Source organism: Cavia porcellus, unplaced genomic scaffold (assembly GCF_034190915.1).
Source record: "Cavia porcellus strain 051 isolate PalLab524CR breed Dunkin Hartley unplaced genomic scaffold, mCavPor4.1 scaffold_6, whole genome shotgun sequence".
Classification (NCBI taxonomy): Eukaryota; Metazoa; Chordata; class Mammalia; order Rodentia; family Caviidae; genus Cavia; species Cavia porcellus.
Window position 1 is genome coordinate 39,302,345 of NW_026947489.1, and position 25,287 is coordinate 39,327,631.

The 25,287-nt window shown below is 52.0% G+C and overlaps 1 protein-coding gene across 1 annotated transcript; it reads right to left on the bottom strand.

The window, feature by feature from the left end:
* Positions 1–2,956: 2,956 nt before the first annotated feature.
* Lmna (lamin A/C) lies at positions 2,957–24,274 on the bottom strand. Its single transcript, XM_063249586.1, has 12 exons — positions 23,713–24,274; positions 10,138–10,294; positions 8,288–8,413; positions 7,858–8,028; positions 7,582–7,707; positions 6,866–7,086; positions 6,546–6,774; positions 5,821–5,928; positions 5,613–5,732; positions 5,225–5,314; positions 4,202–4,471; positions 2,957–3,897 (listed from the first exon to the last, which is right to left on the bottom strand). Exons 1-12 carry the CDS (start codon positions 24,066–24,068, stop codon positions 3,871–3,873), a joined length of 2,001 nt encoding a protein of 666 aa, XP_063105656.1. The 5' UTR covers positions 24,069–24,274; the 3' UTR covers positions 2,957–3,870.
* Positions 24,275–25,287: the final 1,013 nt, after the last annotated feature.

Genomic DNA, 25,287 nt, shown 5'->3' on the forward strand with positions numbered 1-25,287 from the left:
ACCTCACACTTGCCAGGCAGGTGCTGTGCTGTCCAGCTATATCCCTGGATGATATAGTTATTTTATAAAATTTAATCAGAGAGGCTTTGCTGACCAATGACATTTCAATATAGACTACAGAAAGTGAGGAGACAAGGCATGTGGATCTTTGATTGACAAAGTGATCCAGGCAGGGAGGACAATGAGTCAAATGTCCTAGGGCAGGCAAGCACTTGGTGTGGTCTAAGCACAACCGGACAGTCACTGGGGCTGGAGTGGTGACAGATAAGGTGTCAGTAGTGGGAGGGGGAGTTCATGCCTGGCTTTGCCTGTCATTGTGAACAGTTTCATTCTTACGCTGGACAGTTTGGAAGGCTGTGTGTTGAGCAGAAAGCTGAACTATTAAAGGATCACTGTGTAGAGAACAAACTCTGCAATGCTGGGGTAGAAGGCCAGTCAGGACACTAATAGCATGATGGCCCAGATGATAGTCACGGGTGAAAACGGACTAGATTCCACATGTGTCATAAAGCTTTCAATAAATCACTAGATCTAGGAGTGGTAGCATGCACTCTTTGTCACAGCTGTTCAAGGCACTGAGGCAAGAAGATCATTTGAGCCTTAGAGTAAGGCTAGCATGGGCAGCATAAGAAGTATCTCAATAATAGTAATCTCGATAGTAGTATCTCACACACAATTATCTGCCTGGTAAGCACTAGGTCGTGAGTTCGATCCCCAGGACCCCCCTCCCCAAATAGTATCGCAATCATCATCACTATCCTGAGTGCTCAAGTAGAAAGTGCATCTTCCTGGCTTAATCTCCTACAAAGAAAAAAATTTTCTTAATAAATCTTTGAATAAATTTAAATTCAATTTTAATCCAGATAGGATTTGCTAAGGATTGACTGTGGGTACAGGAAGGTGAAGAGAGCTCAGGACAACTCCAGAGCTTTTGGGTCAGGAAAACGAAAAGAAGAGGGACAGGTCATCTGCTGATGTGCTCTGCTGAGCAGAGCAGCCGGGTGGAGCTGGGGTGTCACTTCAGGACCTGCTAACTCGGCCGTTCGACCTTCACATGGGGATCTGAGGTTGCAACAAAGAAATAGGCTGCACCTAGGACCTTGGCGGTCAGTACCGCAGGCAGTGTGCAAGGTCGCTGGTTGGACAAGCCTCTAGTGCCTTGAGCACAACCCAACCAGAAATGGCCCTGCGGTTTCGTTCTGAGGCCCGGGAATGAGAAGCGCAAGAATGAGTAAAGTAGACCTAGAAAGATGAGTCAGCCACAGTGACAAACGCCGGCAAGTCAGTTGGAGACTGAGAATTGGTCGCCAAGTAAGCAATGCGCAGGGAACTGGAGGAGACCTGGTGCCGAGTCTCTGAGCTTGATGCAGCTCAGAGAAAAGTCTGCAGAGCGGGGAGTGGTGGGGTGTTTGCATCTCCAGTTTTACTATAAAGTATATGCGTAAATAATGAAAAAAAAAATATGTTCAAACAATCCCCAGCTGTCTGCACAGCGCCGAATGGGCGGGGTAGTGGGGGGAGGTTAGGGGGAAATCACGTGAGCGATCACGTGCGCGGATGCAGTAGCGGTACGTTCCCGGCAAGGCCGGCTCAGGGTTTGTATCTGCTCACTTGTCTCATGGTCCTGGCTCCCTTCCTCTAGAGCCGGACACCTGGCCCTCGGTCCTGGTATCTCCCAGCCCCAGAAGAGTGCACCTTCCTTGGTCCTCAGCCCGTGGGGCTCCGGACTCAGCGCGTAGCGGGAGCTCCGCCAGGATGCACGCACGCACGCCTAGCTGCCTTCTGGCGCCCCCAGGTGTTCGGCACAGGAAGTGGACGTTTACGTTCTGCCTTACAGGACTCAGCTGTTGGCTGCAAACCTCTTAGAGGTTTGGCCTTGGACTTCTCTGAAACTGTTCGCCCCTGGCAGGAACCGCTACCTGTAGGGCCACTTCCTTCTCGTAGCATTTCTTCTTCCAGAGGGCTCAGGCCAAGAAAATCGAGGATTTTTAGTCAGACTTGAGACCTTTCTTCATTATTTTGCTTTTCCCAACATCCACATGCATCCACCCAGCAGCCACATGCTCCTTTTTCTCCATAATTTATGATTTGCAGTGCTGGGGACCAAACCTAGGGCAAAAGCTCTACCACTGCGCCATACCCAAGCCCTCTCACTTGGGGTAGGGATGGGGAACTCCTTTGCCCAGAAAGTAAACTTATGTTTTCATCATGCATGGTTTTTGTTTAGAGAGAAGTGTGATGTCACAAGAGCAATGCTCTATAGCCAGATGGTTGGGATCTCTGCCACCCACTTTGTGTCCTTGGACCTCCAACTCCAGGTAAAGGGGACAAGAGCTACCTTTCAGGACAGTCTAAGGTGAAATGAGACAGTATAGAACCACGGTGGGGAAGAGCTCGGTCACCACAGCTCCCTGTGTGGGTCCCTTCCCATAGGCTCATTCTCCCCATCATAAGCCACTAGCTTGGCCTCACAGTCACTTTATGCCAGCTGGAGTGGAGATTCCCTGAGGACACTGGGTGTATTGTCTTGCTCATTTCCTTGTCCCCCAAACTGACCACAATGTGGTACAAAGACACATTAACTGCTTGTGGGCAAGACCAGCCCTATCCAGCTTTCTTTCCTTTCCTTTCGTCTTTGCTGCCAATTACTGAGATGTCCAGGGCCCTATTGGGTGAGTGATCAGTGTTGCAGGAAGGTGGTTAGGTAGGAAATGTTTTACTTCTGGGGGGTGTGTGGATACCCACTTGCTGGGAGGACATCCAGAGGGTTATCATAGCCCGAGTGCCCAGACATTTGCTTTGGGTGCTCGTAGGGCTCCATCTTACCCTGTGCCCTTAGAGCAGGGAGAGGCTGCAGCAACGAGCATGAGAAGGTGGCCACCTTGGGGCATTTGTGTACTTGTGCCCCTGAGAACACGGTGACGCCCACCAACAAAAACACCACAGCAGCCAGGGATAGAAACAACTAGTGTATTGATTCGGGGGGAGGGAAGGGGTGCAAGATGGGAAGCAGGGTGGCAAGGGGCACCTTAGTGTTTGCCAGTAAGTATGACCACACTCTACCACCTCGCCTTCCTCCTTTATTTGGCTCTTATCCTTTCCAGAGTCCCCCTCTCCCTCCTCTTTGCACCCCACTTGACCCTGACCTCCAGTGACTAGACAGAACGCAGCCAGGCTCTGAAGCTGGGAGAAGGCAGGCTCAAAGGATCTGCCTCCCCTCTTCTTCCACCTTGCACCTCATTCCCATCTCTTGTCTAAGGGAAATATACAAAAGCAAGCACAGCTGGAACCTGGGAGAAGGGACTCACCCCAGGGCTAGGATGGGGGTGAGGGGGGAATGGAGGCAGGGCAGGCACTGAAGCCTCAGCCCACTTAGTGGAACCCGTGGGGGGGCCTAGCTTGGCACTCCCCTCTCTCAAGCTGGCCTGGCAGCTGAAGATTCCATGCCTGCCTCTCAGGCACCATGTCATGGGGTCCCCGGGGTGAGGGAACAGCCAGGATAGCAAAGAAGACACTAGTAAGTCTGTGAAAACAGCCCTTCCCCTTAGCTCCTAGAGGAAGCCCTCTTTGATATTTAAGGCAGATATAGAGTTTCCTGGAAGCAGGGAAAGGAAGGGCGGGGGAATTAGGATTGAGCTGGAGACTTTTTTTGTTTTTGCTTATGTTTTTCCTTCAGTATAAAACCACTGTAGAAAATAACTTCTCTTAGAAAAAAATACAGAAAAAGACAAAAATGAAAACAAAAAAACCAAAGTGGGTATTTCTCTTTGGCTTCAAGCCTGCTCCCATCAGGTGCAGGGCAAGGGGTAGGCATGAGGTGAAGAGGAAGCAGACAGCCTCCACCCTCACCCCTGCCTGGCAGGTCCCACATTACATGATGCTGCAGTTCTGGGGGCTCTAAGAGAGAAGAGAGGGGAACAGTGTGAGTAGAGTGGCTAGACTGGGCCTGTCTCTCCCTGACCTGCAGCAGAGAGGTGTTGTTGCCCCCACCCCTTGCCCTCTAGCTTTGCCCTCAAGTCTGGGGCTCAGACAGGAGGGGCAGGAAGCAGGAGTGGACTGTTTAGGACCCAGGCTGCAGGGGAGAGGCTCCTATTCCTCCGGGATGCGGAAGAGAAGGCTCCATCTTCTCCAGGGCCACCTTATCCTAACCGTCAATGACCAAGATTCTGTCTGTAGGGATGCAGGCAGAGGGGTGACTCACCTGGGTTCGAGCACGGGAGTTGCCCAGGAGGTAGGAGCGGGTGACTAGGTTGTCCCCGAAGCTGCCACCCCCACTGCCCCCCACACTGCGGTAGCTGCGAGTGACTGTGACACTGGAGGCAGAAGAGCCGGAGGAGATGGATCCGCCCAGCTGGGCTGCCGAGCTGCTGGCAGATGCCTTGTCGGCCGGCTGCCCGCATGTCCCGCACAGCACGGTGCGTGAGCGCAGGTTGTACTCAGCGGGGTCCCCCGAGCTGCTGCAGTGAGAGCCCTGGGGAGGGAGACAAGGCTCAGGCGGGACGGCGAGTCTGGGACCAACTGCTCAGATGCCCAGGCTGTGCTGGACACACAGGCTCAGGCTCCAGTCAGCAGGTGAGAAGGTGGGGTTCTGTGCCCTGGAGCCCTGGAGCCAGAGGGCAAGAGGGGCTTGAAGGCCAGAGGTTAGGAAGAAGGACATGCATGAAAGGGTGAAAGGGTCAGAGGGACATGGGGACAGACAGGTGTGGCTTGGACTCTGTTTTAAATTCTATGAGCTTGAAAGGAAATGATGATGCGTAGGGAAAGAACAAGCTGATAGGGCAGCAGACATGCAGCAAAATTAATTTGGGAGGGGACAGGAATAAGAGAAAACATTCTTGCAGGAGAAATGAGGGCAATAAAAGGACATGCATGTGGTAAGACCAGAAGAAGACAAGAAAGGGGGAGAGAGGCAGGGCTTGAGCACCCCACCTCTGTCCTCCATTCCCTGCCCAGGAGACAAATCCAGACCCTTATGGCCTGCTCCCGTGGGAGCTCCATGGCACCAGGAAGTTCCCACTCCCTTCCTTACCAGAGTAGGGTGCCCAGACACCTGGGTTCCCTGTTCCAGGTAGAGGGAGGAGAGAGAAGAAAGCCAGGGCAGCGAGTGAAGTTCCAAAACATTCTTTAATGAAAAGACTTTGGCATGGGAGGCGGGGAGAGAAGCTGTCCCGGGCCTGGCCGGGTTGCCTGTGCAGGCTGGCCCTCAGCGGCGGCTGCCACTCACGTGGTGGTGATGGAGCAGGTCATCTCCATCCTCATCCTCGTCGTCCTCCACTACAGTCACTGAGCGCACCAGCTTGCGCATGGCCACCTCCTACAGACATGGAACCAGGCCAAAAGGTCAAAGAAGAGAGCAGGTTACAGCCTGACTACCTGCAGGGCCATCTGGAACCTTCTGGTGTCCTACCCTGTGCTACTATTAGCAATGATGAACTTGCTCTACCCACAGAGACACTGCCAATTCCCTTAAGAAGGAGCATGGCACGTGGCTCTGCCTCAACAGGCCTCCAGGCTGGCTTCCCTGAATCAGCTTTGTTGAGTTAGGGACAGCTGCTCCCAGTCTGGTCACAGGGATAACCTTGGGGAGTTGGAGGGGGGAACAGCCTATTCACCTCGCCAGTGGAGTTGATGAGAGCCGTGCGCAAGCTGTTACCACAGCCCCAGGTGTTCTGGGCCTTCCACACCAGGTCGGTAGGGGGGCTGTGGGTAGCCCCAGCTCCTGAAGCCCAGATCTGGGGAAAGAGGATTAGAGAAGAATGCTTACTCTAGTGCTGCCATCCTCAGGGTATGCTGTTCCCACCTAAGTACCCCGAAACTCACCGTCACAACCTGCCCAGCCTTCAGGGTAAACTTAGGTGGGAAGCGATAGGTCAGCAAGGGGTCATCTCCATTCTGGCGCTTGATCTGCCAGTTGCCCATGGACTGGTCCTGCCAGGAGGGGAGGGAAAGAAGGAGACTCAGATGGACTCTTCGTGCATCTCACTCTCGGATCCAGGCTGCCCAGGGCAGAGGGGGACACCTGCCATTCCAGATATGTGAGAGGCTGAGCTGGAGCCCAGCTGAGCTTGCAACCCAGCAAGTGAGGCCCAGGCAGGCTGGCCACTGCTTACACCCTGAGGCTTATTCCTCCCTCCACTCCCCAGCCATCAGCACTCTGCTAGCCTCTGGTTTATCTTTCCTCTTTACCTCTTCCCAGTAACTCACTTAAGACCCACTTTTATTTGGAAGTACTGGGGCCTTTGCACTGGAGCTATATCCCCAGCCCTTTTTTCATTTTTTGAGACAGAATCTCACTAAGTTGCCAAGGCTGGGCTCACATCTGGCAATCCTCCTGCCTCAGCCTCAGAGCAATGGGATTACAAAGCATGCACTGCCACACCTGGCACTTAAGGCCTGCTCCTTGTTCCTGTGTTACAAATCAGGAAACTGATGCTCTCCAAGGTTAAACACTTGCCCAAGGTTAAACAACTTGCTCATAGCCCCTGAGTCCAGCAGCCAGGGCTGGAGCTCGGCTGTGTCCCCTCAGACCCCATCTGGCAGCCTACCTCGTTGGACTTGTTGCGCAGCCGCACAAACTTGCCCTCCTCATCCACTTCCTCCACAGCCACACGCCCACTGGTGCGAGCATGCTGAGAGAAGCTGCTGCGGCTCTCAGTGGCCTCCAGCTTGCGCTTTTTGGTGATGCTGCCCCCTGAGCCATGCGTCTGGGATGAGTGGGAAGAGGTGCGGCCTCGGCTACGCTGCTGCGAGGTGGGGCTAGGGGACAGGCGGAGCCTGGGGAGGGGAGGGGAGGAGAAGGCTGGGTCAAGACCACTGCAGGTAGAGGCTACTGCTAGCATTTCCCACCTCCTCCCAGGGTGCCCACCTCTCCTCCTCGCCCTCCAGGAGCTTGCGGTAGGCATGGATCTCCATGTCCAGAGCCAATTTGATGTCCAGCAGCTCCTGGTACTCATCCAGCTGCTGCTGCATCCTCGCTCGCATGTCTGCCATCTCCCGCTCCTTATCTGCCAGCAGCCGCCGGCTGGTGTCCCGCTCACGGGCCAGTGAATCCTCCAGATCCCGAAGCTTTGCCTCCTTGGCAGCCAGCTGGGGAGGAGGAAGTAGAATCTGGTGAGCTCACAAAGGCATGGATACTGGAGGCCATGGATAAAGTGGAGGACTCTGAGGACCTGTCCCAGCATCTGCAGGCTTCCACCGGAGGCCAAGGTGGACTCTAATGTGGCTGTGGCCGGCAACCAGGAAGCAGCAGCAGCCAGAATCTAACTAAAATCCCTTGTTCTCAGGCCAGACCCCATTTTCTCCTGTCCCAAATGGCATAGCCCTCGAGAAAACTCCTGATGCTTCTACCATGGAACCCTGCAGAGGGTGGTGACAGATCTGAGTTACAGAGAACAGTGATCTAATTTCCAAATAGGAAAAATGGACCTGAGAAGGAAGGCATGGAAAGAGGGAGGACTACTACGGTAGGCAGGTCATCTGACCCCAGATCCCAGCCCATTTCCCCAGTCTGGGCCCCCATTCTATGCTTTTCCTCTTCCCTAGGCAGCCCAGACTGGTGGCTGCTGGTACATAGGGCATCACCTGCTTCTGCAGCTGGCTGAGCTGGGCTGACAGGCTGTCAATGCGGATCCGAGACTGCTGTAGCTCCTCATGTGCAGCCCCCACCAAGTTGCTGTTCCTCTCAGCAGACTGCCTGGCATTATCCAGCTGCAGGGAATGTACAAGGTTAGAACTGCAGAGGCAGGGTAGGACAGTGGAGGACCACCCTGAGGTCCTTGCCACCACTGGCTCTCCCCCAAGGCAGGGCTAAGGCTGCTGGGGCAGTGGGTGCAAAAGGCCCTAGGGAAGAGTGGGCACCTTAGCAGAATACGTCTTCTCCAGCTCCTTCTTGTACTGCTCCACCTGGTCCTCGTGCTGGGCCCGCAGCTCCTGCAGGGCATCAGCCAGACGGCTCTCAAATTCTCGTTGTTTCCCATTATCAATCTCCACCAGCCGTGTCTCATGGCGGCGCTTGGTCTCACGCAGTTCCTGGAATAACCGGTTAGAGCAGGGATACACGGACAAAAATCAGAAGAAGTTTCTTACAGGGTATGACCCAAAAGGCTAAGCTCCCCACCCTACCCCCAATCCGTAAGTCCACTTTAACCCAATAGCTGGGTTCTGGCCACCCTCCATGCCTATCTACTAGTACAGGGACTCAAGCAGGTAAGCACTGTATACAGTGGGTCCCCTGACCCCAAGATCTGCATCTTCACAACCCAGCTTCAATGCAATGCTCAGTGCCTACCTCGCTATAGATGTTCTTCTGGAAATCCAGTTCTTCCTTCAGGGTCTGCAGCCTGTTCTCAGCATCCACCCGCCGCAGCATCTCATCCTGAAGTTGCTTCTTGGCCTCACCCAAGGCTGCCTCAAGCTAAGAGGAAGCAGGCAGAGGTCAGGGGCAGGAGGAAGACTGAGAGAAGCTGGGCAGTGCTATTCCCAAGCCTCTTTTACATGTGGAGAAGAGCCAGGAGCAGTGAGAGCCCTGGGTGCCCATAGAAGTAAGGACATTCAGAGCTGGGGATTTAGCTCAGCGGCATAAGCACCTGCCTTGCAAGCAGGCAGTCATGAGTTCGATCCCTGGTACCAATAAAAAGAAAAAAGAAAAAAAAAAAAGTGTAAAAAAAAAGAAGTAAGGACATTCACCTGTTCACAGTAACTACTCTGGGTAGGTACTATGCCGTGAACTCAAAGATAAATTCCTCCAGCACCACGGGATCCCTGCTCTCTGGCACAATACAGCAGCTGCCAAAAAGCAGATCTGTACAAAGCAGAGAGGAAGCAGGAGGGAAGGAACCAAAATGTGCCTGGTGGCTGGAGAGTCTGGGAAGGGATCCAAGAGGCTGACACTTGGGGACACGTTAGTGGAGCCTGTGGAAGGGGCTCAGTGTAAGGCTGAGGAAGGAGGATCACAAGTTCAACCCTAGTCTGGGAAATTTAGCAATTTAGTATGACTCTGTCTCAAAAAAAAAAAATTATATATATAGGCTAAGAATATAGTTCAGTGCAAAGGCCTTAGGTTCAATCCCTGGTATGGGAGAAAAAAAAGCTTCTGAAAAAGTCTGAGCAGGGAAGACCCTTGCTTTTGTTTGTTTGTTACTAGGGATGGAACCTGGAGCCTTCACACTGAGCTACATCCCCAGTCTTTTTCTTTTTTCTTCCTTTCTTTTTTTTTGAGACAAGGTCTCACTATGTAGTTCAGGCTGGTCTTGAGCTCTCTATGTAGCCATGCTATGTAGCCCTCGAACTTACAGGGATCCTCCTGCTTCAGCCTGCTGAGTGCTGGGATCCCAGGCATGTGTGACCATGCCCGGCTTATTTATTTATTTAGAGATGGAATGTCTCCATGTACCTCAGGCTGGCCTTAAACTCATGGCAATCCTCCAACCTCAGCCTCCCCATACTAGGATTACAGGCCACCCCACCCAGCATACATTTTAGAATGAGCAGGCGATCAGCACACCCAACCAGGAGGGGATGAGGGAGGTGGGCTGGAGGCCAGACCCTTTCTTGGTGTACTCTTGACCTTCTCCTGGATTCTCCTTGGTGTGGTGGAGTATGGTGGAGGTCTGTGAAGAGTGCCTAGGATGGGAGACTGCCCACCAACTGGTCTGGCCTGCTGTGAGCAGAGGAGGCTGTGAAACTGAGAATGAGCTGCCTTCTTCAGCTGATTCTGGGCCCTCTCTTGTAAGATGAGAAAGCAGCAGCAGAGAGGGCAGCGATGAGTGTTCTTAAAGTGCAGGCCACTATATGATTACTTGGGCTCATATGTGATTAGCCATCAGAGCCCTGTTACAGCTGCAGCAACAGCTATTCCTCTTTTCTTTCTTCCAGAGAGGGCAAAAGCTGCCCAGGGGAGGGATCCTGGGCTAGTCACAGCTCACAGCAAAGTTAAACGGACACTGTTTTTGGATTACTTGAAATTCCCTAAGCAGCTAAAGGAGGCTGAAACATGATTTGGATGAGCAGAAATGCCAGGACAAGTGAAGAGCCCTGGATCTAAAAGGAGGGCAAACCAGGCACAGCGGAGGGCAGGAGGGGAGAGGAGCGAGTGCACAGCTGGTGAGGTGGGTTACAGTGGGTCTTGAGGGCACCTACCTTGGCAACCTGCCCCCGAAGGTCGTGCAGCTCACTCTCCAGGGTGCGCTTCTCACTGAGAGCAGTGCTTAGTGCAGCCTCCTTGGAGTTGAGCAGTGCTTCCAGGTCCTTGAGCCGGGCCTGGGCAGCCATCAAGTCACCCTCTTTTTTTGTATTGCTAAAGAAGAAAGGGTTTCAGAAGTCAGCTGTGCCTCCAGCTGCCAGGAGGGGGCGTCCTGGTTTTAGGTTTGTTTGCATCTGCCTACTCCGATTGAGCTCCCACCTCCCCCCTCAGGTCCCCCAAACCCCCTTCCTGCTTCTCCACCCTTCCCATGACTCAGGGCTCAGGAACGTGCCTAGGGCTAAGGGTGAAGCTAGATCCCATGATATCAATGCTTTTCCCTCTCCCCTCCCAAAAGACACAGGGGCACCTTTGTCTCTCACCCTTCCCACACAGGCCCTAACCTTCTCCTCCCTGGACTCCACCCACTTGCCTTTCAGCTGAGCTTCCCTCCCTCAGAGGAGCCAGAGGACTAGCTAGGCTCCGTGGCCTGGAGTCACATGCCCCTACTGCTTCTCTGTTTGAGCCCCAAAATGATGGCCCCTCTCCGGATCCCTTTTATAGCATGGAGTACTAGGGAAGGAAAGTCTGGTTAAAGGTCAAAGAGAGACCTGGGACAAGGGCAATGAGGTGGTAGTATTGACCCTTCCCTCTTTCAGGACTACTGTGGTTTCCTGACCCAGGGAGAGCAGAAGGGTCCCCACCTCTTTCCTATCCCTGAGAAAACACTGAGTCTCACCATCAGCCCAAGCCTTAACATCTGGCTCCAGATGTGGCTCCCTGACCTCCAAGTCCACCTGGACTCCTAGCTGGAGCCTCCCTGCTCCTCAAACTGGCAAAACTGTTACTGTACCTAACTTCCCAGAGCGATGCTGCCCTCCCGCGCTTTGGCGGGCCCCTGGTCATTTCTGTCAGGGAACTGGAGAAAGAGAGGTCCAATTTCCTTACAGCCTCCAGGGAAGCCAAGAACTGTCCAGGCTGACATTACACTTGCTTCACAAGAATAAGCAGAGAGCAAGCTGTAGACCCAGGGAGTGGCAGAAAAAGATCCCAGGGCCTTGTCCCAGATGCTGTCTGCAACCTTTCAGTTCCCATATACAAACTCAGTGTGGCAGACAGAAAAAAACTAAACTCAGGCAGGCGGGAAAAGCCTACCCCAGGGAGAAAGAGGTAACACAGTTGTGCCAACATTTTCCTTCTGCCACAAAAGCCCTCAGCTCCATGAGGACAGGGAGAGAGCCTACACTGCTGGAAGCTCAGGAGGGAGGAGACACTTAACAAGGAACACACTTCCAACTTGGCCTCCACTATGCTGGGGAGAGGACAGAGGGACACCCCAGGGAGCAGGGGAAGGGACAGAACAAATTGTCTAATGCAACAGTGTGTCCTACACAAAAGAGGCCCTTCCACAACCTTGGGATTGTCTCCCTCCTCTGTCTCAGCCGAAATAGCTAAAAATAAAGTCAAACCCCAGCTCAGGTTTTGGCTGCCATCCGGCCCAGCCCCTGGCTGGGAGTACAGCCCCAACTTTCCATGACTTCAGAGCTGTTCTGAAGCTGAGGCAGCTGCAGGGGGAGGGAGGAAAATGAAGAAAAACTGCTGGTAAAGTGAAGCGAGGAGGCAGACATAGACTCCAGGCTCTTTGGGCCCCTTCCAAGGCTGGCATGTGCTGGCCAGAAGAGGCCTCTCTCCCCTGCAGGCCAACTGCAGTAGCTGGCCACATGTGGCGCCTCCCTGAATTTAAAGAATTACTCCTTGGCTCAGCCACCTCCTTTTACAGATAAGGAATGGGAGGTGCAGAGGAAGGTGGGTGGTCCTGCAAGCTGGCTAATGGTCTGAGACTGCTCCCCCCACCTTCCTTAATGCCTCCCAGACCAGACCACAAGGCTCTGTGAGTAGACCCTGCGCCACAAGATGCCCCAGAAGGGCAGCCTGAGCTAAGAGACAGAAAGGTGTGCAGGGTATTTTCAGCTCACATCCTGAGAACATCTCTTCCCTAGTCTTATCTCCCTTGCCTCCTTGGACACCAGAGAAGTAGTCGCTCCTCAGGAAACAACCCTTCCTTGGCACTGCCCAACAGACACTGAGGAAGACAGATGCTGTCCTCTGGTAGCCGATGATCTGACACGCACAGGAGTTTAACTGTTTTGGAACTGTTTTGTTTTGTTTTCACTGCAACCTCTTCCTGTTGCTCCCAAAGGTGGGATGTCATGGTAATAATAATAATATACAGTCATGGGTGGGAGGGTATTGTTCAATTGTAGAGCCCTTGTCTAGATGTGCTAGGCTCTGGGTTCTAATCACCAGCACTGCTAATATATATATATATATATATATATATATATATGTCATCAGTCTCTTAATGACAGTTTACATTTGAGAGGCTGAAAATTTCATTGTGCAAACATTCTAGTGTACTTATGCTATGCTGTCACTAGACAATATAATCTTTTTGGGGTTTTTTTGGTAGCAGAGATTGAACTCACAACCTCATCCTTGCCAGGCAGGTGCTGTACCGCTGAGCTACATCCCCAGTCCTAGACCATAATCTTTTGAAACAGGGAGAGAACTATCTTTCATATATATGGTCTGTCCTTGATTAAAACATTATATGGGGGACACAACTAATAGCAAACACACAACTTATTACATATAAGGCACCGCTCTAAGTATTAGTGTCAATTCACTGAAACTTCATAGCTATCCTCTGAGAAAGATGCAATTACTGTTCTTACGGAAACTGAGGCAGAGAGGTCCTATAGAAATAGATAGCAGACCTAGAAAAGGATGATGTACCAGCACTTACCATGATATGTTAATTCTTTTTCTTTTTTTTTTTTTTTTTTTTTTTGGTCTTTTTTTATCAATACTGGGGATCGAACTCACGACTGCCTGCTTGCAAGGCAGGCGCTTATGCTGCTGAGCTAAATCCCCAGCCCTGATATGCTGACTTCTAAATAAATTAGGTTTTGTCTTTTCCCCTCTGGAGGTGCTAGGTGCTAGGGATTGGTCCTGGGTCCTCTTGCTTGCTAGGCAGGTGCACTATCACTGACCACACCACATACCCACCACTTCCTGCAGGCTTCATTAGCACTGCAGAGAGGTGATTAAAACTAAGTCACATCCTGAAGATGAAAGAAACCATCTCAGAGCTCAGAGGGAAGCAGGGAAGTGCCTCTGCGGTTTTCTTAGTTAGGCATGGGGAGCTCCCATCTGTGGGGAAGAAGCCACTACTACCCATGGCCCATGACTCAGACCTTGGGAGCACCAATCACCATTTCCTTTCTAGAAGACACTGTAGACTGAGCAGGGACCACAGCAGACACTGACCAGGCATTCAGCCCCTAGAAGCCCTACAGGCCCAGGCCCCAGCCGCCCAGGGATGGCCTAGGAAGGCAAGGCACGGGCTGAGCACTGTGGCTGGGAAGCTGAGTTGACTTTGAGGAAAGGGTGAGGCAGGCCAGGAGCTGGGGAGGGTAGGTGCCTGGCCTCCCCAGGTGACTCATGCCCAGGCAGACAATACCAGGGCAGGGGTTGGGAAATCCTCTAGTGCTCACAGGGGAGATCTTGGCTTCCCAAATCCTGCCCTAGGCCCGGCGCCATGCTGGTTGGGCCAGTTCTTCCCTCATCTGCATCTTCCACAACACACCCCCTCCCCCAGCACAGGAGTGGTTCCATTCCTGCAGCAGCCTCTTGAGACAAGAGATGGGGATCCTGCTGCATTCATTCCACAGTTGGCAAAACCCACCCCAGGAAGGAAAGAAGGGGGATAGGGTGGGGGCAGGGAGCTTCGAAAAAGGAGTGAGGTAAAAGATGTGGAGCTGGCAGGTGCCTAGGCCAGGTTCCACCAGGCAAGGTTGGCGGGTTAGTGCAGAAGGGCACCAGAGGGCCTACTAGGCACCCCGGGGCTGGGCCTTGCTGCCCGCCCACTGAGTCACTGACCCCTAGGCCAGATATGGTAGCCCGCAGCCTGTTTGCATTTGGTTGCTGGGAGCAACGAGCAGGCTGGAGGGAGAGGCCCGCATTTCCTCCTTGCGCCTGGGAGAGGCTGCTTAGCCAGACAGACCTCAGACTGGGGCTAAAAATAAGAAGTGGGAGGAGACTAGGAGCAGGGGCGGAGAGGAGCCCACACCCGGATTGGGCAGCCCGCCTCACCGGCCCTCGGAGTTCCCCATCGCGAAGCCGGCAGGGGCACCTCCAGTGAGGGGGTGGAAAGATCTCGGGCCAGGGTACTTCCTGTCTCCTGGGGAACGCGCCCCCTGTGGCTGGGAAGGCCTGAGTGAGTGACAGGACTGGTCGCACCAGCCGGTGGGAGATCTCCCAGAACCTCCAGGTGTCTCAGGGCAGATTGGGGGTCTCCTGCGGCCACCCTAAATGGGAATCTCCACCGCACCCCAAACCTGCCTGCATCCTCCTCCCTCTCTCAGTTTCCGTTGTGTGTGTACCGGGAGTTGAATCCAGGGCATTCACATTGAGTTAAATATTCCCAGTCCTTTTTACTTTTATTTCATTTATTTTTGAGAGGATCTCATTAAATCCTAAATATGCCCAGGCTGGGCTTGAATTTACAATTAGCCTTCCAGGGTGCTGGGATTACAGGTACAGAATGTGCCATCATGGCCTGCAGCAATTCCATTATTTTTAAAATTGTATCACCAGGTATGGTGGAGGACTGCTTCAAGACCAGTCTGAACTATACACCCAGAACGTGTTTCTAAAATCCAAATACAGCCCAGTGTGGTGGTACATACTTGTAATCTCAGTACTACAAAGTGAGACTCTGTCCTCCCCCCCCCAAAAAAAACCAAATACAATAAATAATACGCATACATATGAATAATCTATATAATATGTACATTTGGTACAATTTTTTTTTTTTTGAGACAGGGTCTTGCTATGTAGTGTAAGCTGATCTTGAACTCAGTTAAGTAGCCCAGGCTGGCCTTAAACTCATATTGCTCCTCCTGCCTCAGCCTCCCAAGTGCTGAGATCACAGGGGTATACCACCACACCCAGCCAAAAAGGTTTACACATTTGCTCTGCCCTCTGTTCCAGCAAACCCTCCCATCACACTATGGTGTATAGTCCCTCTACCTCTTCCTCCATTCCTCAGTGGAGCTCTTTTTTTTTTTTTTTTTTTTTTTTTTTTTGTCTTTTTTCCTTTTTATCAGTACCAGGGATCGAACTCACGGCCTGCTTGCAAGGCAGGCTCTTATGCCACTGAGCTAAATCCCCAGCCCCTCTCAGGGGAGCTCTACCCAGCCCAGCCCTGCTCTGCTGGTTTCAGCTAATGTCTATCTTCAGGGGCTGGGGCCTTTTCCCTGTGCCCTCTGAAAGCCAGACACTAGGCAGCTCACATGCTCAGGATTTCTCGTGTGATCTTTTCTTGCACTTTTACAACTGAGGAAACTGAGGCTTGGAGAAGGGCAGCTTGACTCTAAAAACCTGTTTACCAGGTCACTTGAGGGCACTAACAGCAGATGGAGAAAATACAGAACTGCAAAATGGGTCTGGGGGTGTGGCTCAGTATAATGTGTGTTCAGCATGTGTAGCCCTGGGTTCTATTCCCAGAACCAGAGAAGTGAAGGGAAAAAAATGGCCTGTTTTTTGTTTTGTTGTTTGTTTTAATGGCCTGTTGAGCTAGGTCTGGTGGCACATGCCTGTAATCCCAGCACTAGGGAGGCTGAGGCAGGCAGATCACAGGTTCAAGGCCAGCCTGGGCTACTTAAGTGAATTTAAGGTTAGCCTGAACTACACTGTGGAAAAAAAAAAAAAAAAAAAAGAGGCCTATTACAGGCAGACAGTATGAGAGACTGAATGAGAAAGCTGGGAGATACATGTGCCTTTGCCTTCATACCTAGTCTGTGACAGAGGCCTAGTGAACCTACCATTCCTGGCTACTCTCACTGACACCCTCACATTCACTCACATCAGTGTGGAGCCAGAAGTCCTCCTCATCCTGGCATTTAGGGCACAGGACTACTCTGGAAAGGAGACCTTGAAAAGATGAACTAAGGGTGACAAGTATCCCCAAGACTTACAAGCCCCTTGACTCTTCCCCAAACCCTCCCTTATGAAGTTCTGGCTGTCTTACACCCGGAAATCATATGGTAGGTGCACTGGACTGGATTTTCCTCCCAAACACATGGCCCACAGCTGGTAGGGTCCAGCTTTCGCACACCTCTCTTGGGTATGACAACTGCTAAGAATGTCCCAGTTCTGTGGCCTCTCAAACCTCTCTCCAGAGCAGCCAGGCTCCCAGCTGTCTTTCCCCCAAAGTCAGATCTTAATTCCAGGAGACGGGAGGGACTGGGGCAGGGGGCACTAGTGCTGAGGGAGATGAAGGCTTGCTGACATGTTCAGACACAACTCCAGTGGAGGCACTGGGCCTGGCAGGGGGCCAGGCCTGAGTCACAGCTGCTGCCTGTATCAACGTGGCATTATACAAAGAAATTGGGGCTAGAAGCCAGGGCACCAGGCGCTGGCTTCTTCACCTGGCTTCCTCACCAACTTTCCTCACCAAGTCCCTTGCTAAACTCCGCTTCCCATCTTCTGGTCTAGTTCTCTAAAAGTCATTCCTGTGTTGTCACAAAAATGCAAGGGTGTGGCCTAGGGGGCAAACCAAGAGAAACAGGATCAGGGAGGCAGGAAGGGATGGCCTAAGAAGGCAGAATGTCCTGAGACAGGATGGATGGAGGCCACTGGTCACAGGGTGGGGCATTCAGGGATCTTCACAAGAAGGCGACTCAGCAGTCCCATCTTGAGACTCATCAGTCTTCCAACATGGTAACCCATATTTATTAACCCTGACAGCATAAGGAGACATTAGGAGCCATACCCCCAGGTTAGGAGAGGAAGTGGGGCAGGATCTGGGACTTCTGGTCCCACTGCATTCCTGGGAAGATGCAGTGCTGGCACCAGCCGGCAGGGGGCGGCAGCGCCGGAGCCTCTTCCGTCACCGGCTTCCTCTCCACTGCTCAGAATTCCTAGCTTCCCAAAGCCAGCCCTTCGGGGGCTCATTCGTGTCAATTCCTCCACTTATTCCCCACTAAATGCTGATCATCGTCTCTTGCCAATACAACTTGAGAAAAAAGTTCTCAAGCAAAAGCAATCGCTCGGCCTCCTGTTCCTGACCTGGACTGGCTTCTGGTCTCCTGTCCACGCTGTACTCTGCCCTCCACGGTGACTCAGCTCCCCTGCGGAGCAGGGATATTGGCCAAAAACAGTCCTAGCTTTGACAAGCAGGATTTTGGCTTCTGGTCTCCCAACTAGACAGCAGGGTGGGAAGACTTTTCTTCCCAAACTGTCCACTTTCATAAAGATCTGCTAAGAGCCTAGATGTCACAGACCAGCCTCAGGCTGGGGGAGCTGCTCCGGGTGCAGGAGGGTGGAAGGTAGGCAGGTCAAGGTCACTGTGTACCGCAATCTGCTCTAAGCGCATGGTATCTAGTCCTGGTCCGCTGTAAGTACTTGGCCTTCCCTAAGGCCTCCCTTCTAACCCTACACAGGTCTGGCAATGGAAGGCATTTCTGTGCCATCCCTCCCTGTCCCCGTCTGAAAGGCAAGGCACACCCGCCTTTCCTACTAGCAGGGAAAGCAGAATACCAAGAGGGTAATGTCACAATAATTAAACAAACTATCTCAGGAAATAGAGGAGAGTAGTACTGTTTTGTTTTGGTTGTTTGTTTTGAGACAGGGTTTCACTTTGTAGTGCAGGCTAGCTTTGAACTCACTAAGTAGTCCTTCTGCCTCAGCCTCCCCAGTGCTGGGATTACAGGTGAGCACCACCATGGCTGTATTAGTGGGTTTTTATTTATTTATTTGGGGAGGTATACCAGGAATCAAACTCACAACCTTGAGGGTGCCAGGCAGGCGCTGTGCCCTTTTACTAGTGTTTTTAATTCCATTGCTAGTGGAAAATATTTCTATTGAGGATAGTCCTGGGTATCAATTACATTCACATTGATTGTATCTGACTTGCCTACTAATAAATTGATATTTTAAAGGACTGTTTTCTTTTTTTTCCTAAAGCTTTGTATTTAAATTAAAAACAAGTTATAAGTTTTTTAATGTACAGGTACAAATGCTCTATGATGAATGTGATCATATATCTAAAATGTACCAATAAAATCTAATTTTAAAAAATAGCAAAAAGAAAAAAAAAATAAAGGACTATTTTCTCACTTTGTAGGTCATTGTATAAGATTGGAGCCTCAGGGTTCTCTAGAGATCTTTTAACCCTCCTCCCCTTTTTTTGTACCTGGAATTGAACTCAGGTACTGGTGCTTGCCAGGCAGGCACTGTGCCTCTGAGCTATATCCCTGGCCCAAGCCCTTTCTTTTATAGCTGGGGAACTCTGGAGAGGGGAAGTGACTAGCTCAAGGTCACGTAGCAATTTAGTGGCAGGGCTAAGCCTACAACTAAGGACATGGAGGGCTGGGGCAGTTTCCACTATCTCACACTATCTGTAGCTCTGGTGGTGGGCCACCTTGCTTCAGAAAACAGCCTACACCTCCCCAGGTGTCTCCAAGAATTTTAGCACTCAGCCTGTGTTACCTTTGGCAGGCTCATGGGAGCCAAGGTGAGAATGGGAGGGTCTATCTCAAGTGCCTGGGCTTCCCAGGAGCCAGGCTTGGTCTTGTGGCTGGCTGCAGCTGCTTGAGGTAGTAAAGTGGCAGGGAGGGATGGGGGGGGGGGGACGGGGATGGGGACAGGACAGTTGGTAGGTAAAAGGAATCTTCTACCAGTTATCTCCCAGCTGTCCCTGACTTCAGCTCTGATCCTGAGCTACTGAATAGGACCAGGAGAAGAGGCAGTGGGCACATCCCATGCAAGAGGAAGTCTCAGACTCCTAAAGGCCAGGGGCAGGCATTAGGAGCCCAATAAGTACTTCTCAGCCCCCAGGTTTAGCTGGTTTAGCTGTACCTTCCAATCAGAATGTAGACTGGGAAGAGAGTAGTTTAGAGAAGTAAGAGGAGGAAGCCCCCTCAAGGCATCCTCAAAGACCCCAATCGCTGGTCCCTGTCAAAGGGCAAGCTTCCTTACAATCCAGGTAAACAATTCTCATGACAATCTCAAGACATACAAATCACCAGGCTCCCCAAACTCTGTCTCATAATCTATGGTCCAGTGGGATTCTGGTCCTTCCAGGCCCCGGCTAGGGCCAAAGGTATTGATGAAGAAAGAGTTAACAGGCCCAGGCAGGAGAGCAGAGCATTAAGGCCTCACTAGTCCCACAGCAGAATCTGCAGGCTGCAGGAATGAGCGTCAGTTACCTATCCTCACCTTATCCCCTCTAGATCTTCAACTTGTCCCTAAGCATAGAGAAGTGAGCGCTGATGACGGAAGTACCAAACTGAAGTTGGCCATGGTAACACACACGTGTTATTCTGCACTAGGGATCCTGAGGTGGGAGGATCATGAACAACACAGTGAGACCCTGTCTTACCAAAACCAGAAAGAGAGAGGGAAAAAAAGAAGAAGGGGGGGGAGGGGGGAGGAGGGAGAAGGGGAGCAGGGGGAGATCCAAGGGGAAGTCAGAAGGCCCATGTTTAAGTCCTGACTTACTACCACTTGCTAGTTGGCATAGGGCAAGCTCCACATCTCCATACCTGTTTTTGTCTTGAAAGGAGCCTGCATCTCCCTGCCTATCTGCACCAGGGTTGCAAAAGGCAGGCAATCGAGGAAGTTGTCAAGCGTAAGGGCCTGATGGAAGGAAGAGGTGCTTCTCCTTTGTGGGCCTGGGATCTCCCCCATTCCTGACTCAGCCTTCCTCCCACAGTTCCGCAAGGGAAGGCACAGGCCTTGGCATGGTGGTACAGCCCCAGCTATCACTCTAGATCACTCTGCACTCTAATTACTTGTGCACAGTGCTTGTCCAGAGCCCTGCTTCCAGACCCTTCCAAAGGGTCTTAGAAACCAGACAGGAAAGGGACCTCTGGAGAAAAGGCAAAAGATACAGACATTCGAGCCTCTTTTCTCTCCTTTAAGACATCTGCTGTCAGGGCTGGAGGTTTGGCTCAGTGGCATAAGTGCTTGCCTTGCAAGCACGTGGTTGTGAGTTTGTTCCCCAGTACCAATAAAAAAAAAAAGATATCTGCTATCTCCACTGTGTCTCCTGCTGTCTCCCTCTCTCTCTCTCTCTCTTTTTTTTTTTTTATCTTTTTCTTTTTTATCAGTACCAGGGATCGAACTCACCACCGCACACTTGCAAGGCAGGCACAGGCGCTTATGCCACTGAGCTAAATCCCCAGCCCCTCTCGCTGTCTCTTTTAAAGCCACCCTGGGGTGGCAGAAGGTAGGGCATCATCTGAGTCATCCATCCACCCTAGGCAAGATGACTGGGGTGGGGCCCAGAAACCCAAGCTTGGACCCCATGTGCCCCTTCCCTGTCCTTGCAATTTTCCCATTTGTGCCTAAAATCCAGCCCAACAAAGAGAACCCATTGTGGTCAAGGTATTCAGGCTGGGTCAAGGATTACCACACCATCTTACAGACAGCTCTGTACCCAATTCTACTCCTGGCCCTGAACTCTGAGCTCTAATTAAACATTAAGCCAGGCAACACCTTCTTTCCTGGGAGGGGCTAGGCCACTTCACTTCAACCTGAGAACAGCAGATACAAAAAGGGGCAAGCAATTCCAGCTCTTCCCACTGTAGACACAGAAAGTGACCCACACCCCAGTCTGAGTCCCCTTGATCTTCTCTAGCCTGGGATCTAAGTGTGTAAACCTCCCCCACTTTCCGGAAGCCCAGCCTCCCTAGTTAGGATCAGTGGGAGAGAATAGAGGCAGGTGGCTAAATATAACAAGTACACACACTGCTCCAGTGGCCCCACCACATGCGCACACACTGGCCTGGTGTCCCAGGCCTGGACAGCTGCACCGTGAGGCACAGGAGACAGACTGGCATGGCCCAGTAAGTAAGAGGCTATAGACTCCCCTGGCCTATTCCCCAAACAATTTTTCCCCAATTTTAATAATATCCTTCATAGGGCTAGCAAGGGAGCTCAGATAACTGAGAGGACTTGTTTAAAAACACTATTCACTCACTTACTAGACCAGCCCTACCTTACTTCCTGTCTATCTTGCTAAATTGTTCATATTTCTACTAAAAAAGACAAATGATCCCTCAAGTGGGTATGAAGTTTGAATCCCAGCCATTCAGGATACTGAGGCAAGAGAACTGCAAGTTTGAAGCCAACTTGAGCAACTCAGTAAGGCCCTGTCTCAGAATATTAAAAAAGACAAGAGGGCTGGGGATTTAGCTCAGCAGCATAAGTGCCTGTCTGGCAAGTACAAGGTTGTGGGTTCGATCCCTGGTACCCCCCCCCCCAAAAAAAAAGACAAGAGAAAAAAAGAGAGAGAGACCATGCTGAGCACGGTAGCACAAGCCTGTAATCACAGCACTCAGGAGACTAAGGCAGGAGGATCGTTGCAATTTTGAGATCAACCTGGGCTACAAAGTGCTACAAAGTGAGCTCAAGGTCAGCCTGAATTGCTTAGAGACCCTGTCTCAAAAAAAAAAAAAAAAAGCCCCCCCCCCAAAAAAAAAGGACTAGAGCTAGATCAGTACCTTGGCACTTGCCTGGCATGTTCAAGGTTGTGAGTTCAATTCCTGGTATGAAAAAAAAAAAAAAAAAAAAACCTGGCTGGGGATATATAATTCACAGTTAAGAGTGTTTACTTTCAATCTCCAGTACAAAAAAAAAAAAAAAAAGAAAGAAAAAGAAGAAGAAGAAGAAAGAAAAGTGCTGAGTGTGGTGGCTCACTCCTGTAATCCCAGCACTCGGTAGGCTGAGGCAGGAGGATCGTTGCAAGTTCAAGACCAGCCTGGGCTACAAAGTGAGCTCAAGGCCAGCCTGAACTGCATAGAAAGACCCTGTCTCACAAAAAAAAAAAAAAAAAAAAAAGAAAAAGAAAAGAAAGAAAGAAAGAATAGAGCTGGGTTTATAGCTCAGCTACACAAATGCCTGCCTCGCAAGTGTGAGGTTCTGCGTTCTATCTCTGATACTAAAAAAAAAAAAAAAAAAAAAAGGGTAAGAATGGCTGATCTAGCCTGGGGTGGTGGTTCGTGCTTGTAATCCCAGTACTCAGGAGGCTGAGGCAGGAGGATCATTGTGAGTTCGAGACCAGCCTGGGCTACAAAGTTAAGGCCAGCCTGAACATTCATAGAGAGACCCTGTCTCACCAAAAAAAAAAAAAAAAGAAAGAAAAAAAAGAAGAATGGCTGATTTGATCAGGGTTATATAAGGTTCTGGGAAGAGCAAGAGTCTGGAGAAGATAACACACACACACACACACACACACACACACACACACACACACAAAAGCGGAGAAGCCAAAGCCCAAGGCTACTTGGGGATCTCCAACACTCTCTGCCCTAAGTCTCCATTGAGAAAAGGGAAGAGGAGAAAACCAAACCACTGGAGGATGAAAAGAAAGCTTTCAGGCTCCCAAAGGCCATTTTAGAAAAGAAGGTGGAATCAAGCAGGGTGGGGTAGGGTGGGGCAGGGATGGGTGTAGTGGGAGTGGCCTAAAGCTCCCAACGGCTGGATTTCAAAAAATGTCACTGTATTCCAGTAGTTTAATAAGGCAAAGATCAAGACATCTCCCATCTCCCGCCAAGAGGATGGGCCAGAGCAGAGATTACTAAGGCTTGGCTGAGAAAATGAAAGTAGAGGGAGGACAAGGCAGAGCCCCTGACCCTCGAAAACATCAGGCAGAGGGCCCAGTAGGAGGGAAGGGGTACCCCAGATCTGGCCATAGCACAATTTCCTGGGCTGGGCATCTGCCCTGGGTCTCCCCCCTCACTTGCATTCCTGGGCCTAGCAGGCCAAGGGCTGTGGGAGCTGCGGGGGAGCCAATCTCCTGGAGCTGTTCTAAGGGGCCTAACCAAATCCAAGAAAGGTCCCAGACACATAGCATGCGAGGGAGAGCTTTCCAGCTCTTAGAAGGAAGCCAGGAAAGATTGTGCCAAAGGGGTCACCACCACACCTTTTGCAGAGGACAAAGGGGCCGCCCAGACTCGATGACCTCTCTCTGCCCGCTGGACAGATGCCAAGGCTCTGTCTCAGGGGGTATTATGTATTCAGAGCCAAGTTTGGCGAAGTTGGCAGTATGCCAAGCCTGTCAAGAAAGTTCTAAGGGGACCCTTTTACTCATCCCCGTGTGTTCTGGGTGTCCAGAGTTCAGAGACCTGGCAGAGCCAGTTCTGCATTGCTCAAGTCCCTCCCCCAGGCTCCAAAGAGTTGTCAAATCGTATCCTGACACACTGAGGGCCTGCCACCAGCCCCTACCTACCCGCGATGTCCTCTATTCTCTCCCGGAGACCCCCTTCCCTTTCTGTGGGGTCTTGACAATTCCCTAGGTACTGTCAGTCACCCGTTGGGGGCAGTTCCCAACTGGTGGGAGGGAGGAGACTGGCAAAGTTACGGACTGCCCGGGGCCCTTGGCTTCTTTCTTGGAGCCGGCCGGCAGCGCACTGTCCACCGCCCTCATGCCAGCGTCCAGCACGCCACCACCTGGCTGCACTCACCGAGCCTTGAGCTCCTTAAACTCCTCGCGCACTTTGCCCAGCTCCAGCTGCAGGCGGGCGCGCTCCTTGGCCACTGAGTCAAGGGTCTTGCGGGCATCCCCCAGCTCGGCCTCGTAGGCGGCCTTGATGCCAGAGACCTCACGGCTGACCACCTCTTCCGACTCGGTGATGCGAAGGCGCAGCCCTGCATTCTCCGTCTCCAGCGAGCGCACGCGGTCGATATAGACGGCCAGCCGGTCATTGAGCTCTTGCAGGTCCTCCTTCTCCTGAAGCCTGGTGATGCGGGTGGGTGACAACGGAGTAGAGGTGGCCTGCGCCCCGCTGCGGGTGGCGCGCCGCTGGGACGGGGTCTCCATGGCCGGCAGGGTGGCAGCACTGCCCGAAGGGCAGGGGTCCCGGGAAGGGCGCTGGGCTTGAACGGAAGGCAGAGACTGCTCGGGGGCGGAGCGCGCAGACCGCTGGCTCTGGCGAGCGCAGAGAGCTGGGCCGGGCGCAGTCCGACGTCGGGATCTGGGTTGGCCGGTGTAGGTGCGGCGCTCCCGCGAACACTGACTGAGTCACCGGCGCCGGGGCCCAGCTCTAATAGGTCCTCCTCTGCAGGGGGCGGGGCTGCTTCTCTTAAAGGGGCAGTCACATACCACGTGGGTGGGGCGGGAGTGGCAAGGAGGGGCAGGACCGCACCCTTTCCCGGGCACTCCAGTCTGCGCGGGTCTCTATGGTCTTGGTTACTGCCTATTAGGTTCTCTCAGCTTTAAGCTTGTCCCCAGTGCCTTAAGCCTGCTAGAGTACAGGCCAGAGCCAAGAGATGGCAGTGGGTGGGCAAATCAGGACGAGGTGGGGGCGGTAAGTGGGTGCAAAGCAAGGGAATGAGTTAGGAAGCGGAACGGGGGAGGGCTGAGTGGTGCCCCTCCGAGTGACTCACCCTTCTTCCACCACTGTCCCCTCCACCCCCACCTCCCAGTAGTGAGTCACCTCTACCCCCCTCCACTTGTGGGCCGCCCATTCACCGCTACATCTTGGAAAGCCAGGAGGAGACTATGCCCCGGTTCCTTGGGAAGCTCATTTATGCCCACAATTTTGGGGCAGGGTCAGGAATCCAGGGTTCTTTCCCCTATGTTCTGTCTCAGCTTATCTGCCTTTAAAACCAACCAGTGAGTCTTTGATGCAAACAACAATACTGGGTCACCCAGAGAAGTCCAAGAATAGGACTCAGAGTATGCCCCTTCCCACCTCCTGCTCTCTTCCTTTGAATCCAGGCCTTGGAAAAAGGCCACCTAGATCTCTACCCATTCTGTCCGTTTCTACTGTTTACTCTATCCAACCAACTCCAGGACTCATTTTTTTTCCAGGACTGTACTTATTTTAATGGATAATTTAAAACAGACACAGAGTTGTGTGTACATTCACCACGTTGCCAGGATACCAGGTCCCAGATTTTTGTGGTTCCCTGAAAGGGCTGAAAGGGGGAGCTGTGTGTGTGTGTGTGTGTGTGTGTGTGTGTGTGTGTGTGTGTTGGACAACCAATGTTTGATCTCCATCTTGGTTCCAGCCAGAGACTGAGAGATAGGGGACAGC

Coding starts and splice junctions, on each gene's coding strand:
- Lmna (XM_063249586.1), bottom strand. CDS start 24,068: ATGGAGACCCCGTCCCAGCGGCGCGCCACCCGCAGCGGGGCGCAGGCC. Junction 8,029..8,287: donor AGAAGAACATCTATAGCGAG/GTAGGCACTGAG, acceptor CGGTTATTCCAG/GAACTGCGTGAGACCAAGCG. Junction 5,929..6,545: donor TGCGCAACAAGTCCAACGAG/GTAGGCTGCCAG, acceptor CCCTCCTGGCAG/GACCAGTCCATGGGCAACTG.